The 14,540-nt window shown below is 55.2% G+C and overlaps 1 protein-coding gene across 1 annotated transcript in view; it reads left to right on the top strand.

Moving 5' to 3' along the window:
• Positions 1-617: 617 nt before the first annotated feature.
• The window catches only part of LOC128823274 (hydroperoxide isomerase ALOXE3-like), a 28,806-nt gene continuing 14,883 nt past the window's right edge, over positions 618-14,540 (top strand). The window contains exons 1-9 of the mRNA XM_054005497.1: positions 618-764; positions 2,058-2,262; positions 7,302-7,386; positions 8,597-8,719; positions 9,469-9,572; positions 10,055-10,227; positions 10,353-10,496; positions 13,302-13,505; positions 14,175-14,261. Of these exons, the coding sequence (XP_053861472.1) occupies positions 618-764; positions 2,058-2,262; positions 7,302-7,386; positions 8,597-8,719; positions 9,469-9,572; positions 10,055-10,227; positions 10,353-10,496; positions 13,302-13,505; positions 14,175-14,261 (1,272 nt within the window). The remainder of the gene's footprint in view (positions 765-2,057; positions 2,263-7,301; positions 7,387-8,596; positions 8,720-9,468; positions 9,573-10,054; positions 10,228-10,352; positions 10,497-13,301; positions 13,506-14,174; positions 14,262-14,540) is intronic.

Raw genomic sequence — 14,540 nt, forward strand, 5'->3', positions numbered from 1 at the left:
TGAGAGCAGCAATCCGCTGCCCGCTGGGACTGTTTCCTGGATCCTGGCAGGGCACTGTGAACTATGAAGCTCTTTGCCTTGAAATAACTCCAGTCCCTTTGTCTCCACCTGTTCCCAGCAATTCGAGGTAACCAGGTGCACCTGGGACTCCTGCCTCGCAGGGGCTGTTTTGCGATTGAGAGGCTGGAAGAGAAACGGGAGTTATCGAAAGAAGGTCGTGCTGCCCTGGGCCGATGGGGGATTTTGCAAGTGGCTGCCCAGCGAGGCATTGGTGGAAAAGAGGCCCCCCGAGTTGCTCAAAGCAGACCTGAGATGTCCAAAGCCGTTGCCAGAGCACGGGGTGTGACTGTGCATGTCTGTGATAATCCTCTTTGCGAGATCTTGGCTCAGGTGAGTCTCTTCACAGGTGTGTGGGTGCTGGGAGGGGCAGCACTGAGGCCATCTGGCACCTGGCCCACATCTGGATGCAATCATCTGGGAGCAAGTCAGCAAGCCAGACGCGGTCTGCAGGGCGGAGCTGCCAAAGAACGATCTCTGTCACCCGCTGGGAGCTGCTCTTAATGCCCCAATTCACCGGCTGGAGGGAGTGTGAGCAAACCACCTCCTGACATTGCCCGATGGCCACCTACACTATCTGGGTGACCACTGGGCAGGGCCTGGCAGCCAGCACCTGCAGCGCTATCTCCATCACCCTGGTGGGAGCTCACGGGGAGACCCCCAAGCACCGGCTGGATCATGAAGGCAAGGACTTCGCTCCCGGAGCTGTGAGTATGAGTCCTCCCTCCCCCACAGCAGCTGTCCCCTGAGGATCTCCCAAGGGGGAAATTTCCCAGCAGAACGCCTGTAGCTCTGCATTCAGGCAATCTCATGCTTCAGGACTTCAGATGGTTTTCCTTAGGGGTCAGGAACGACCCCCCCGCTTCCCTGCTTAACAACTGGTCCGGTGCATTTTGGTTTTTTTTTCCTCTCCCACCTTCCTCTGAAACATCAATGCTTGGACACCTGACAGGGCAGCCGGCACTCTGAGCTGGCCCAGAGAATCCTCTTCCTAGCTGCCTGGCTGGTGTGCTTTGCTCACATGTTGGGGTCCAACCAATCATTAGATTGAGGGTCAGGAAGGACATTCTCCCCCAGGTCAGGTTCCTTGAGGGTGTTTCCATCCTCAGCAGCATGGTTCATCTGCTGGAATCATCTGGGCACACCAACCTAATCAATCCCCTGCCATTGCAGGGGCTGGCCAGAGCAGTGGTTACAACCGGGCCACTATCCAACAGTGGCTGAGATCCGGCTGCTTCATGAGAAATTGCAAGAGACCCCTCAATGAAGGGCTAAACTGCCCCCCCCATTTGCCTCCTGACCCCTGTTATTCAGAGTCCTGAAGCATGATGATTTCTAACCCATCCGAAACTCTTAGAAACTGATGAACGAGGGTTGTCCTTATGTGATGATGTGTCTGGTGGCAAAGGCCCTGGACTGGGACTCAGGACACCTGGGTTTGTGCTAGCTCCTTGACCAGGTCAGGTCCCCGCTCTGTTCCTCAGTTTCCCCATTGGAAAGGGAGGATAATAATTTGCCTGTTTAGATTGTGGCTTTTTGTGGGTTTTTGGTATATGTCTGTGCAGCACTGGACGCAAAGGGGCCCCAATCTCAGTCAGGGTCCATGCAAAGCCTGGAACAACGGGGGCCTGACTCCTGATTGGATCTCGCCGTGCTACTGCACTATCCGCAACAGTGCTTCCCTAGATCTCTTGTTCTCTGGAGGGGCCACTCACCCCTCCCCGCTGGGAGCAGAGGCATGGGGCTCTGGACCTTTTGCAGGCCGTTGGCTGGGTTAGAGCTGGCAATATATCTGCGCTGACCCCCAGTCTCTGGGCTCAGGGTGAGTGGTTCCCCTGGAGGTCACTTCAGGCAGAGCCTCCATGAGCCAGGGCGGTTCCCCTTTTGCCCCAGAAGCCGGAGCGGAAGTGCAATGAGCAGCGTGCAGGAATTAGGGGGAATCCCTGGTGTCCCCCAACTCTGCAGGGGGTCTAACCCTGCTCTCCCTCCCCATGCCCTAGGTGGACGAATACCAGGTGCCCAGTGCACAATGCCTGGGGCCGATTGTGCTGATCCGACTGCACAAGGAGCCCTATTCCTTCTTCCCCTCGGACAGCTGGCTCTGCAACTGCGTCCAGGTGATGTCACCCGAGGGGGACACCTACCGCTTCCCCTGCTACCAATGGATCGAGGGGTACTGCACCGTGGAGCTGCGAGAAGGGGCAGGTAGGTTCCCAAAGCCAATTCCCCCACTTCACACAAGGGATCACAGGCCCTGCCTGCCCACCGCTCCCTCTTCTGTGCGCTCACTAACCCGCGCGCCTCCCGCCCGCCCAACAGCTGGTCTGCAGCAAGCCCTGCCCCCCCCCCAACATGGTGATTCCAACGGGGGGAAATTTCCCTCTTGACTTGATTGGCAGGATGTCGCCATGTCTTCCATGAATGTTCATGGATCCTCGCTTGGATCCGTAATTGGTTAACAGCTAGACAACAGAGTAGCTAGCTCTGTGACGGTCCGCTCTGATGTTGTCTGGACTGGTGATCTGCTAGGTCTCTCCAATCCTTGACTCTGGGAGCCAGCCTTACCCTGCTCTGCTGTCAGGGCCAGCTCTAGCGTTTTTGCCGCCCCAAGCACAAAAAAAAACAACAACCAACCACAATCGCGATTGGCAGCAAGTCCTTCACTCCGAGAGGGAGTGACGGCCCCGCCGCCGAATTGCCACCAAACGACCGGACGTGCTGCCCCCCTCTTCATTGGCAGTTTTTCTCGCCCCACTGGATATTGCAGTCCTTAATATACAGTCCTTAAACCTGGGCTAATCTCCTGTGTTGGAGTCTTGTCTTCTTCTCAGGGTCTTGGTTGCTTGCAGCAGAGGTGGGGGCAGGAGAAGGGCCCAGTATGTGTCCACTCTGTCTGTCTTATACCCTCAGCCCACGTGCCTGTAGAACACAAGTCCAGGCATGTCTGGGGGCAATGCTGAGTCTTTCCAAGCAAGGCTGAGCAATTCCCCTGGGGTGGCCTCATGCAGCTGAGTCATTGCATTGTAGCCCCCTTGCTGGACAATGGCTGCTCATGGGCTGTTTCACACCCCACCTGGGCGTTGGTTACTTTCCTTGCTGTTGCCTCTGGGGAGCTAATCTCTGGCTGATTCCCCCAATTTACAGCATGTTTTAGTGATGACAATTCTCATAACTTCATATACACAGATATGGATAGAGAAATGACTTTCAGAGGACCATAATCTTTCCCCTGATCATAGAATCATAGAAGATCAGGGTTGGAAGAGACCTCAGAAGGTATCTAGTCCAACCCGCTGCTCAAAGCAGGACCAATTCCAACTAAATCATCCCAGCCAGGGTTTTGTCAACCCAGGCCTTAAAAACGTCTAAGGATGGAGATTCCACCACCTTCCTAGGGAACCCATTCCAGTGCTTCACCACCCTCCTAGGGAAATAGTTATTCCTGATATCCAACCTAGACCTCCCCTACTGCAACTTGAGACCATTGTTCCTTGTTCTGTCATCTGTCACCACTGAGAACAGTCTAGATCCATCCTCTTTTGAACCCCCCTTGAGGTAGTTGAAAGCAGCTATCAAATCCCCCTTCACTCTTCTCTTCTGCAGATTAAATAACCCCAGTTCCCTCAGTCTCTCCTTGTAAGTCATCTGCCCCAGCCTTCTGATAATTTTGGTTGCCCTCCGCTGGACTCTTTCCAATTTGTCCACATCCCTTCTGTAGTGGGGGGACCAAAACTGGACACAATACTCCAGATGTGTCCTCACCAGTGCCGAATAGAGGGGAATAATCACTTCCCTCAATCTGCTGGCAATGCTCTTACTAATACAGCCCAATATGCCATTGGGCTTCTTGGCAACAAGGGCACACTGCTGACTCATATCCAGATTCTCATCCACTGTAATCCCCAGGTCCTTTTCTGCAGAACTGCTGCTTAGCCAGGCGGTTCCCAGTTTGTAGCAGTGCATAGGATTCTTCCGTCCTAAGTGCAGGACTCTGCACTTGTCCTTGTTGAACCTCCTCAGATTTCTTTTGGCCCAACCTTCCAATTTGTCTATGTCACTCTGGACCCAATCCCTACCCTCCAGCGTATCTAGCTCTGCCCCCAGCTTAGTGTCATCTGCAAACTTGCTGAGGGTGCAATCCATCCCATCATGCAGATCATTAATAAAGATGTTGAACAAAACTGGCCCCTGGTTGATACCTTACAAGGCCTGCTTTATATGATCATGATTATTTGAAAATGAGGAATATGGGAGTTACAGTATGCTCCCCCAAGGTATAGAATGGGCAGTTTTCACAGTGGGGAGAGGTAAATAGCGGGGTCCCCCGAGGGTCTATCCTGGGACCTGTGCTGTGCAACATATTCATAAACAATTTGGAAAAGAGGAGGGAGCAGGGAGGTGGCAAAGTTTGCAGCCACCACTAAATTACTCAAGATAGTTAAGTCCAAAGCAGACTGCGAAGAGTTACAAAGGGATCTCCCAAAACCAGGCGAGTAGGTGATGAAATGGCAGATGAATTTCAATGTTGATAAATGCAAAGTTAATGCATGTTGGAAAACATAATCCCAACTATAATTCAAAATGATGGGGGCTAAATTAGCTGTTACCAGTCAAGAAAGAGATCTTGGAGTCAAACATCCACTCAATGTGCAGCGGCAGTCAAAAAAGCGAACCGAATGTTGGGAACCATTAGGAAAGGGATAGATAATAAGAAAATATCATATTGCTTCTATATAAATCCATGGTATGCCCACCCCTTGAATACTACATACAGTTCTGGTTGTCAAAAAAGATGTATTGAAATTGGAAAAGGGCAACAAAAATCATAGAATCATAGAAGATTAGGGTTGGAAGTGACCTCAGGAGGTCATGAAGTCCAACCCCCTGCTCAAACCAGGATCAACCCCAACTAAATCTTCCTAGCCAGAGCTTTGTCAAGCCAGGCCTTAAAAACCTCTAAGGATGGAGATTCCACCACCTCCCTAAGGAACCCATTCCAGTGCTTCACCACCCTCCTAGTGAAATAGTTTTTCCTAATATCCATCCTAAACCTCCCCCACTCCTCCTAGAGCTCCATCCTCTTTGGAACCCCCCTTTAGGTAGTTGAAGGCTGCTATCAAATCCCCCCCTCACTCTTCTCTTCTGCAGACTAAATAACCCCAGTTCCCTCAGCCTCTCCTCGTAAGTCATCTGCCCCACCCCCCTAATCATTTTTGTTGCTCTTCGCTGGACTGATGAGGGGTATGGAACAGCTTCCATATAAAGAGAGAATAAAAAGACTGACACTGTGCATCTTAGAAAAGACATGACTAAGGGGGGATATGATAGAGATTTAGAAAATCATGACTGGGGTGGAGAAAGTGACTAAGGAAATGTTGTTTACCCCTTCACATAACACAAGAACCAGGGGGTCACCAATGAAATTAACAGGCAGCAGGTTTAAAATCAACCTAAGGAAGTATTTCTTCACACAATGCAGTCAACCTGGGGAACTCCTTGCCAGAGGATGTTGTGAAGGCCAAGAGTATAACAGGGCTGAGAAAAGAACTAGATAAGTTCATGGAGGATAGGTCCATCAATGGCTATTAGCCAAGATGGTCAGGGGACAGCCCCATGCTCTGGTGTCCCTACACCTCTGACTGCCAGAAGTGGGGACTGGACCGTAGGGGATGGATCACTAGATAAATTGTCCTGTTCTGGTCTCTCTGTCTGAATCACGTGGCACCAACCACTATCAGAAGACAGGATATTGGGCTAGATAGGCCATTGGTCTGACCCAGTCTGGCCATTCTTATGTTCCTATGGAATGGCTCTTGGTTGTCTTCTCCTGGGCTGGCTAATGGAGCTGGTTACTTGGAACTGGTTTTGTGTAAACACCTGGCTTGGGAGGTGGCCCCCTCCTCCCCCAGCCTGTTTTGCTTCCCCGCCCTCACATGAGGTGATGCTAAAGTTGCATCATGGTTACAATTGACACTTCTCTCTGTAGACGCATACACACATTCATAATCACAGCCTGGATGTGTAGCTCACAAGGGCCAGTCAGTTCAGAACATCACACGCTTGCATAAAAGACCTTACTCAGGACATTTTTATGGTAAAATAACACTGTATACAAACAGTTGATTGAACTTCTTATTTGGGAGGGGGGCGGTGTTCAAACCTTCTGTTCTCCCCGGGGAAGAGCATCTGGACCCTGATTCTTACATCCCGTCCATCATTCATGCATGTCTGTCCTCAGGTTTGCACTGTGCACATCTGTCCGCATCTGGCCTTCATAAGGTCTGTCATCTGCACATCTGTCCCTCAAGAGGTTCGCCACATGCAATATCTGTCCACATGTACCGTGAAGCTAGCTTGCCCCATCCACATCTATATTTCATGAGGTTTGCCATGGGCATATCTGTCCACATCTGTCCTGGGCCTGGTTTGCCACATGTCCTCCATGAGGTTAGCCGCATCTACATCTGTCTATTTTCAGGTTGGCCACATGCACATCTGTCCTTCATAAGGTTGGCACCCTGCACATCTGGCCACATCTGCCCCAGGGCAGGTTTGCCCCATGCACAGCTGTCCACATCTGCCCTGCCAGCATCTGATACTGCCCCTGCACCCCTGCTCCCTTCTCAGTACCCTCCCCCCCATCAGTGAAGATGTAATGATGCTGGCTTTGGTGGGACCCAACTGAGAGTGCCAATTCAGGACAAATTGCTTAGAACAGGGCAGTTACAGCCTAAGGCTGGGGTTCCTTTGCACACCAAGGAAAACCAAACCAGCCAAACAGAGAAGATTTTGGCTTTACCCCACTGGCTAACCATAAGTCACACAAGCAATTCCCTTAGACACTCCAGTTTCCCAGGATCACCACCAGTGACACTCGTTATGAAGCAGGAACGAAGACAAGATGGAGATGAGGCAGCTGCCTTTTATAGCCTCCTCCAGGTGTAAGGACACCTCTTTGTTCTTACGGTGGAAAATTACAGCAAAATGGAGTTTGGAGTCACATGGGCCAGTCACATGTCCATGCATGACTCAGTTTGCAGGCGGCAGCCATTGCCCACATGCTGTCTTGTTAGAGAACGCACGCGTCCTCCCTGATTCCCTGGGGGAGCAGCAGGAGGTGCTGTTTCTCACTCTGTTTGGGACCAGCCATCCTCCACACACACACAAACACGGCAGGGTGGGCCCGTTGCGTGGCTAACACCCTGGCGTGCCATCGGCTTTCAAACTCCCCCTTCTCCCTCCAGCCAAAACCGCGGCGGAGGACGCCCAGCACCCGCTGCTGCTGCAGCACCGGCAAGAGGAGCTGAAGGCACGGCAGGAAGCCTATCGGTGAGCCGGGTGGGGGCGCTGGTGAAGGAGGGTGGGATGCACCCAGGCAGGGATGGGGGATAGGGGGGTCAGGCTGGTAAAGCCATAAGCGCTGTCCGGGAGAGGACAATAATAAGCACCAGTTCTGCTTTCACTCCCTTCCCCTGCCTCCCACTCTGGGCTCTCAACTCCCCAGCTTTAACCACTAGACCACACTCCCCTCCACAGCCGGGGAGAGATCCCAGAGGCTCATGGGGACCCTGATTCAATCCTACACCCTCCCCTCCCAAATGTCAGGATAAGCCAGGCTGTGCCACATCCAGTCCCTCTTCTCAGCTGCCTCAGTGCCTCCTATCACTGACCTCTGGAAGGGCAGGGTCTTTTCCTTTGATCTCCACCTGGGAGGGGTGGGCAGGCTCCAGCCACTGGCAGAAGGCTAGTCAAGACTCAGCTAAAACCATACCTCTGCCCCCCTCCCCAGGTAGGTCTTACTACCCCCCACTCCCCATCAGTATCCCACACATGCTCTGGGGAGACAATGGAAGAGTTAATCCTGTGGCATCAGCAGCTCAGGCCTTCTCTGCAAGCCCCAGTGCCTGGAGTCATGGGGTTATGCCGAGAAAAAACTCAGCTTCTGTTTAAAAAGCCAAGTCACTCTCCAGACATTGTGTGTGGGGAGAGCAGCTCAGAAATGTGACCCCACCTACAGGGCCTGAGGCCATAGAGTAAGTAAGACCCCAAAGGGTTATTTACTGAAATCTCAGGATTTGGAAGTCAATCTCGTGATTTCGGGGGGAGGGGGGCTGGTGCATGATCTATGAACCCCTGGGGTTTGCAACACTATTTAAACTAGCCTCTTAGGGCATTTGAAGGGAATAGAGGCAGTTCTTGGAGCAATGGGCTCAGGCTCTCTGCAGACCCAGGCAGCATCACTGCATTGGTCACACTGGTGGCAGATCTCCCCCTCTCACAGCAATGGGCTCAGGCTCTCTGCAGACTCAGGCAGCGCCGCTGAGTCGGGCACACTGGCTGCCCATTTTGGATGGTTCCTCTGTAACTACAAAAGCTGCAGACGGTCTTATTTTTGCTTGGAAGCTGAGTGGGAGAGGGATTTCTTCACCCTTGGGAAGCCTTCAGCCATGCCTGGGTGAGGCAGCGGAGGTCTCTGATGGGGCCCGTGCCTGCGCTCTCTCAGGTGTGGGATGGTGAGCCCATGTGCTTCTCCCGGCAGCTGGAAGGAATACGCCCCCAGGTGGCCGAGGTGCCTGGACGTGGCGAGCGTGGACGAGCTGGACTCCAACAACAAGTACAGCCTGACCAAGACCACCGTCTTCATGCTGCGCACCATTAAAGCGTGAGTGTGGGGGGGACGCTACCCTGGGGCCGGCCCTGAGTGGAGCAGCCTGGGGCACTGGGGCAGTTGGGATTTGGGGAGGGCTCAAAGGGGATCAACCCCCTCCCCAGGTACCCCAGCGGGGATGGGTTGATCTGAGAGTCACTCCAAAGAGGCCATCTTCTAGCTCAGATCCTGCCCACAGAGCAGGATTCATGCCTGCCTCTGTACCTGACATCCCCAGCCATTCCTCTCGGTCGCTATGTTATGCCAGGCCCTAGCGACCCACAGTGCCCCAAAGTCCTCCTGGTCTAAACAGAGGGTCGGAGGGGAAACTATGTCAGAGAGGAGGGAAGACGAGTCTCTTCCCTCCTCTCTGACATAGTTTCCCTTCCGACCCTCTATTTAGACCTCAGGTCACCAGTTGCACAGTGGTAGGAGTGACCAACCAACTGAAAACCACTCTATCTATCTATCTATCTATCTATCTATCTATCTATCTATCTATCTATCTATCTATCTATCCCCAGACGCCCCATCCATCTATCTATCTATCTAGCAGACTGGGGGCATAGTTAGATACCTCTAGTCTGCTGCTATTCCCTGCTCCCCAGTGCCCACAGCGGGTGGATCGGGGTCATGGCTGGCACACACTGTGGTTATGGGGCCCTGGCAATGCCCTCCCTTCAGTTGGGTATTTGGCTGCGCCCCCTTTCTCTTGACTGGCCGGATCCATCGGTCTCTCCTCCAAGGGTCTCTCTTGTCCCCAGGGAGCTGGAGCTGAAGCTGAAGGGTTTCTTCTTATGCACGGGCTCCTGGGAGAAGCTGGAAGACATCCGGAAGATATTCTGGTGTAACAAGAACCCCACTTCAGGTACGTACCCCGCCTCATCCCACGGTGCATGGGCATGTCCTGCCCCGGGCCCCCGACACAATCTGACCCTGTGCCCACAGACATGGGGTGAGATGGCCCTGCTAGCCCTACCACACCCGCTGGGCACGTCTAAGGGCTGAGACTCATTGTTCCAACTGGGCTGACCTCAGCACTGGGGCTGGAGGGTGAAGGACAAACAGGCTTTGTGAGCCCTCTGCAGCCTCCCCGGTTCCATCCGCATGAGAGACTGGAGGGCAGGTCTGGCTTGCATCAGGATGTGCCCCGCAACAGCTAGTTGGGGATCCCACCACATCTCCCATAGCTAGAGGGGGCTCATGCTCCCCCATCTATTGACTCCCATGGAGAGATGCCCATTGACACAAGCTGGGATCTGGCCCCATTGACACCAATGGAGAGATGCCCATTGACACAAGCTGGGGGTCTGGCTCCATTGACTCACACGTTGTTATCTGTGTCCCCAGAGTACGTCTCTGAGCACTGGCAGGAAGATTCATTCTTCGGGTACCAGTTCCTGAACGGGGTCAACCCGGTGGTGATCTGGAAATGCACGGTGCTCCCGGAGAACTTCCCCGTGACGGAGGAGATGGTGGCCAGCTCCCTGGGGGACGGCACCACCCTGTGGGACGAGCTCAAGGTAAGACAATCCTGCCGTCCTCCCGAAAGCCGTCTGCGGGGCTGAGTTCTGTGGGTCCCTTTCCCTGGAACAAAACCCAGCAGCCTGCTTCATGTGAGAGATGAACCCGTCTCTCCGCCTTGCAGAAAGGGAACATCTTTCTGACGGATTACAAGATCCTGGAGGGGATCCCCACCATCCAGCTGAATGGGGAACAGCAGTACCTGGCCGCGCCGCTCTGTCTGCTGCACCTAACACCTGGTGGGCAGGTCGTGCCCTTGGCCATCCAGGTAATGAGTGTGCCCGGCCTCTGCCTGGTGCTCACAACAGCCCAGGGAGCCCTTTGGCCCTGTCAGGCTAATCCAGAACAGAGGAATTGCCCCCCTGATCCAGACCAGTGCGCCCTTCCTAGTAAGCAGGTACCTCAACATTTGGGGTGTGAAACATTTTCCCATCAGAAATCCCCCGACATGGATCCTCCCATGCAGGGTAATTTTGACAGAGTGTTTCTGTTACTGGATCCAAACAGGAAGTGTGATTGGACTGAAAAGGTTGGTGGAGGGTTCAGAAAGTGAAAAATGTTGGATTTGGAAGTGGGGAGTTGCTCCCCCAATTTCCTTTCCTCTTTATTCTCTTTTTTTCTCTTTTTCCTTCTTCTGCATTTTTCACCACTGAAACATTAAAAAAAAGAAAGACAGAAAACCTCTGAAAGTGGGGCCGGAAAAGGAGAAAATCCACTTTTCACCCTTTTAATAAAAATTATTTTACAACTGGGCGGGAAGGCCGAACAGATGGACATCAGGATGGATGGGCCGAGTAGATCAGAAAGACGGGAGGACGGATGGGAGGATGAATGGGCTGAGGAGACCAGAAAGACAGGAGGACGGATGGGAGAATGAATGGGCTGAGGAGACCGGAGGGATGGGATTATGGATGGGCCGGAGACAGGGGCGGCTCCAGGCAGCAGCGCAGCAAGTGCGTGTCTGGGGCGGCAAGCCGCAGGGTGCAGCGTGCCGGTCGCCGTGAGGGCGGCAGTCAGGCAGCCTTCGGCGGTGGTTCTGCGGGAGGTCTGCCGTGGCTTCGACGGCAATTCGGCGGCGGGTCCGCCGAAGGCGCGGGACCAGCAGATCACCCACAGAACCACCGCCGAATCCGCGTGACCGAGAGACCTCCCACAGAAATGCCGCCGAATCCGCATGATTGGCGGACCTCCCGCAGAACAGCCGCTGAAGGCTGCCTGACTGCTGTGCTTGGGACAGCAAAAAACATAGAGCCTCCCCTGGCCGGGGAGACCAGAGGAACGGGAGGACAGATGGGAGGATGGATGAGCTGAGGAGACCAGAGGGACAGGAGGACGGATGGGATGATGGATGGGCCGAGGAGACCAGAGGGACGGGAGGACGGACAGGAGGGTGGGTGGGCCGAGGAGACCAGAGGGACAGGAGGATGGATGGGCCAGGGAGACCAGATATATGGAAGGATGGACAGGAGGACGGACGGGAGGATGGAGGGGCCGAGGAGACCAGAGGTTTGGGAGGATGGACGGGAGGATGGACAGGAGGGTAGATGGGCTGAGGAGACCGGAGGGACGGGAGGACGGATGGGAGGGTGTATGGACCAAAGAGACTGGAGGGACAGGAGGGTGAATGGGCCCGGGACATAGGCACCAACTTTCTCCAGCACCGGCTCCTTTCCTTGCCCCTGGCCCCACCTCAACTCCACCCCATTCCCGCCCTGACCCCGCCCCCATTCCAACCCCCATCCCCGAAGTCCCCATCCTAACTCTGCCCATCCCTGCCCCTATTGGATCCCTTCTCCAAATCCCTGCCTCTTCCCAAAGCGCGCCGCATTCCCCTTCCTCCCCCTTCCCTCCCTGCCCCGCAAATCAGCTGTTTTGCAGTGCAAGCGCTTGGAGGGAGGGAGGAGAAGCAGGACGTGGCAGCACGCTCGCAGAGGAGGCGGAGGTGAGCTAGAGCAGGGGGGCAGGGCAGGGAGCTGCCAGTGGGTGCTGAGCACCCACCAATTTTTTTCCATGTCGGCGTCAGCACCTATGGCGCCTATGGTCGGGAGACCAGAGGGATGGGAGGACAGACAGGAAGGTGGATGGGCCGAGGAGACCACAGGGACGGGAGGACGGACAGGAGGGTGGATGGGCCGAGGAGACCAGAGGGACAGGAGGACGGATGGGAGGGTGGATGGGCCGAGGAGACCAGAGGGACAGGAGGATGGATGGGCCAGGGAGACCAGATGTATGGAAGGATGGACAGGAGGACGGACGGGAGGATGGAGGGGCCGAGGAGACCAGAGGTTTAGGAGGATGGACGGGAGGATGGACAGGAGGATGGATGGGCTGGCGAGACAAGAGGGACAGGAGGATGGACAGAAGAATGGGTGGGTTGAGCAGACCAGAGGGACGGTAGGACGGAGGGCAGGGATGGACAAATGGATGGGAGGGATGGAGGGGAGGGACAGATGGATGCACAGTCACTGACTTGTATTTTTCCCGGTGGCTGCTCCACCCCTGTTCTGCGCTGAGGCCCTGCCCCCACTCCGCCCCTTCTCATGAGGCCCCACCCTTGCTCCACCTCTTCCCACCCCTGCTCAGCCCCCTCCTCCCAGTCCCCCACCCGCCTGCCACTCACTGCTCTCCGCTCTCCTCCAAGTGCCTCCCGCCAGCCGCCAACAGCTGATCTGCTGCCCTGCTGTGGCTGGTGGGTGCTGAGCACCCCCTATTTTTTTCTGTGAGTGCTCGAGCTCCGCAGCACCCACAGAGTCTGCACCTATGGATGCAAGGTGCTGGAGCAAGATGCTGGGCAGGAGGGATGGATGGATGGACCAGAAGTCTCATAGGAGGGCTCTGATTCCCCCTTTCCAGCTCCAAGTACTCATTCAGGAGTGGGGCCCTCCTGGGTGAGGCAGCCCCCCTCCAATTCCCACCCACTGGGTGTCTCAGGATGTCAGAGCTCACAAGCCTTAGCCCCACCTCAGCTGCAGGGCTCTCCGTCCAGTCCTGCGCTAACCCCTGCTAGCAACTCCCAGCACATAGTCCATGCAGGAGGCTGTTTTCTTCTCATCTCCTTTCCCTGCCCTCACAGCTCAGCCAGCACCCGGGCCCCGACAGCCCCATCTTCCTGCCCAGCGACCCCGAGTGGGACTGGACCCTGGCCAAGATCTGGGTGCGCCTGGCCAACTTCCATGTCCATGAGGTCAACACCCACCTGCTGGAGGCGCATTTCCTCTGTGAGGTGTATTGCATGGCCACACTGCGCCAGCTGCCCATGTGCCATCCTGTCTACAAGGTGAGGGGGGCGAGGGATCGAGTGGTGGGAGGGGTTACCCCCTCATGTCCTTCCTGTGCCTTTGGCCAGCAGACAGCTGTGCGCCAGCTGTGCCCAACTGCATCTGTGCCCCAGATGTGCCCAGATGTGTGCCCCAGATGTGTTCAGCAACATCTGTGCCCAACTGCGTCTGTGTCTTAGATATGCCCAGCTGCATCCGTGCCCCAGATGTGCCCAGAGGCATCCGATAGCGCTTCAAAATGTGCCCAGCTGGCCGTGCCATGGCCCATCACTGTCTGCACGGTCCAGGGCACCCAAGTGTGTGCCCAGCTGCAGCCCCTGCCCCAGATGTGCCCACTCTGCCTGTTCCTGAGCTAGGGGCAAAGGTGCCATCTGCAGCCAAAGGTGCCCACTCCCCACCTGGATTCATGTCCCAGTTATGCCCAGCTGCTTCTGCGGGTGCCGTCTGCACCCAGCCATGCCAAGCTGTCTCAGACCCAGATGTGCCCTGTCCTAGCTATGTCTGGCTGAGCCTGTGTCCTGCTGTGTGTGGGCATGTCTCTGTTTTACGCAGCCGTGTGGGCCCGTCACCCCTCAATGTGCCCTGTATCCCACAGGGGCTGTGTCGCTGGGGGTGGGGAGGTTGGACCAGGGTCCCAGCTCAGCCCCATGTCTCTCTGCTCCCCACAGCTCCTGATCCCCCACACCCGCTACACCCTGCACATCAACACCCTGGTCAGGACCAACCTCATCCAGCCAGGAGGGCTCTTTGACAAGGTGAGAGTTGACTCTTGTCCCCTGGTAAGAGCAGGATGGGGGCTGGGAGCCAGGACTCCTGGGTTCTATCCCCAGCTCTGGGAGGGGAGCAGGGGCTAGTGGGTAGAGCAGGGAGCTGCTGGATTTCAGGAGGTGTGGTATCTTTGCAGCTCTGCCACTCACTTGTGATATGACTGTAGTCACGCCTGTTTCCTTCTGCGTCTCTGTTCCCCCATCTATAGAACGGGTGGTATCGTGTGACTGCTCCAGGCATTCCTACAGCACGGCTGCTGGATACAT

The sequence above is a fragment of the Malaclemys terrapin genome, chromosome 15 (genome assembly GCF_027887155.1).
Source record: "Malaclemys terrapin pileata isolate rMalTer1 chromosome 15, rMalTer1.hap1, whole genome shotgun sequence".
Classification (NCBI taxonomy): domain Eukaryota; kingdom Metazoa; phylum Chordata; order Testudines; family Emydidae; genus Malaclemys; species Malaclemys terrapin.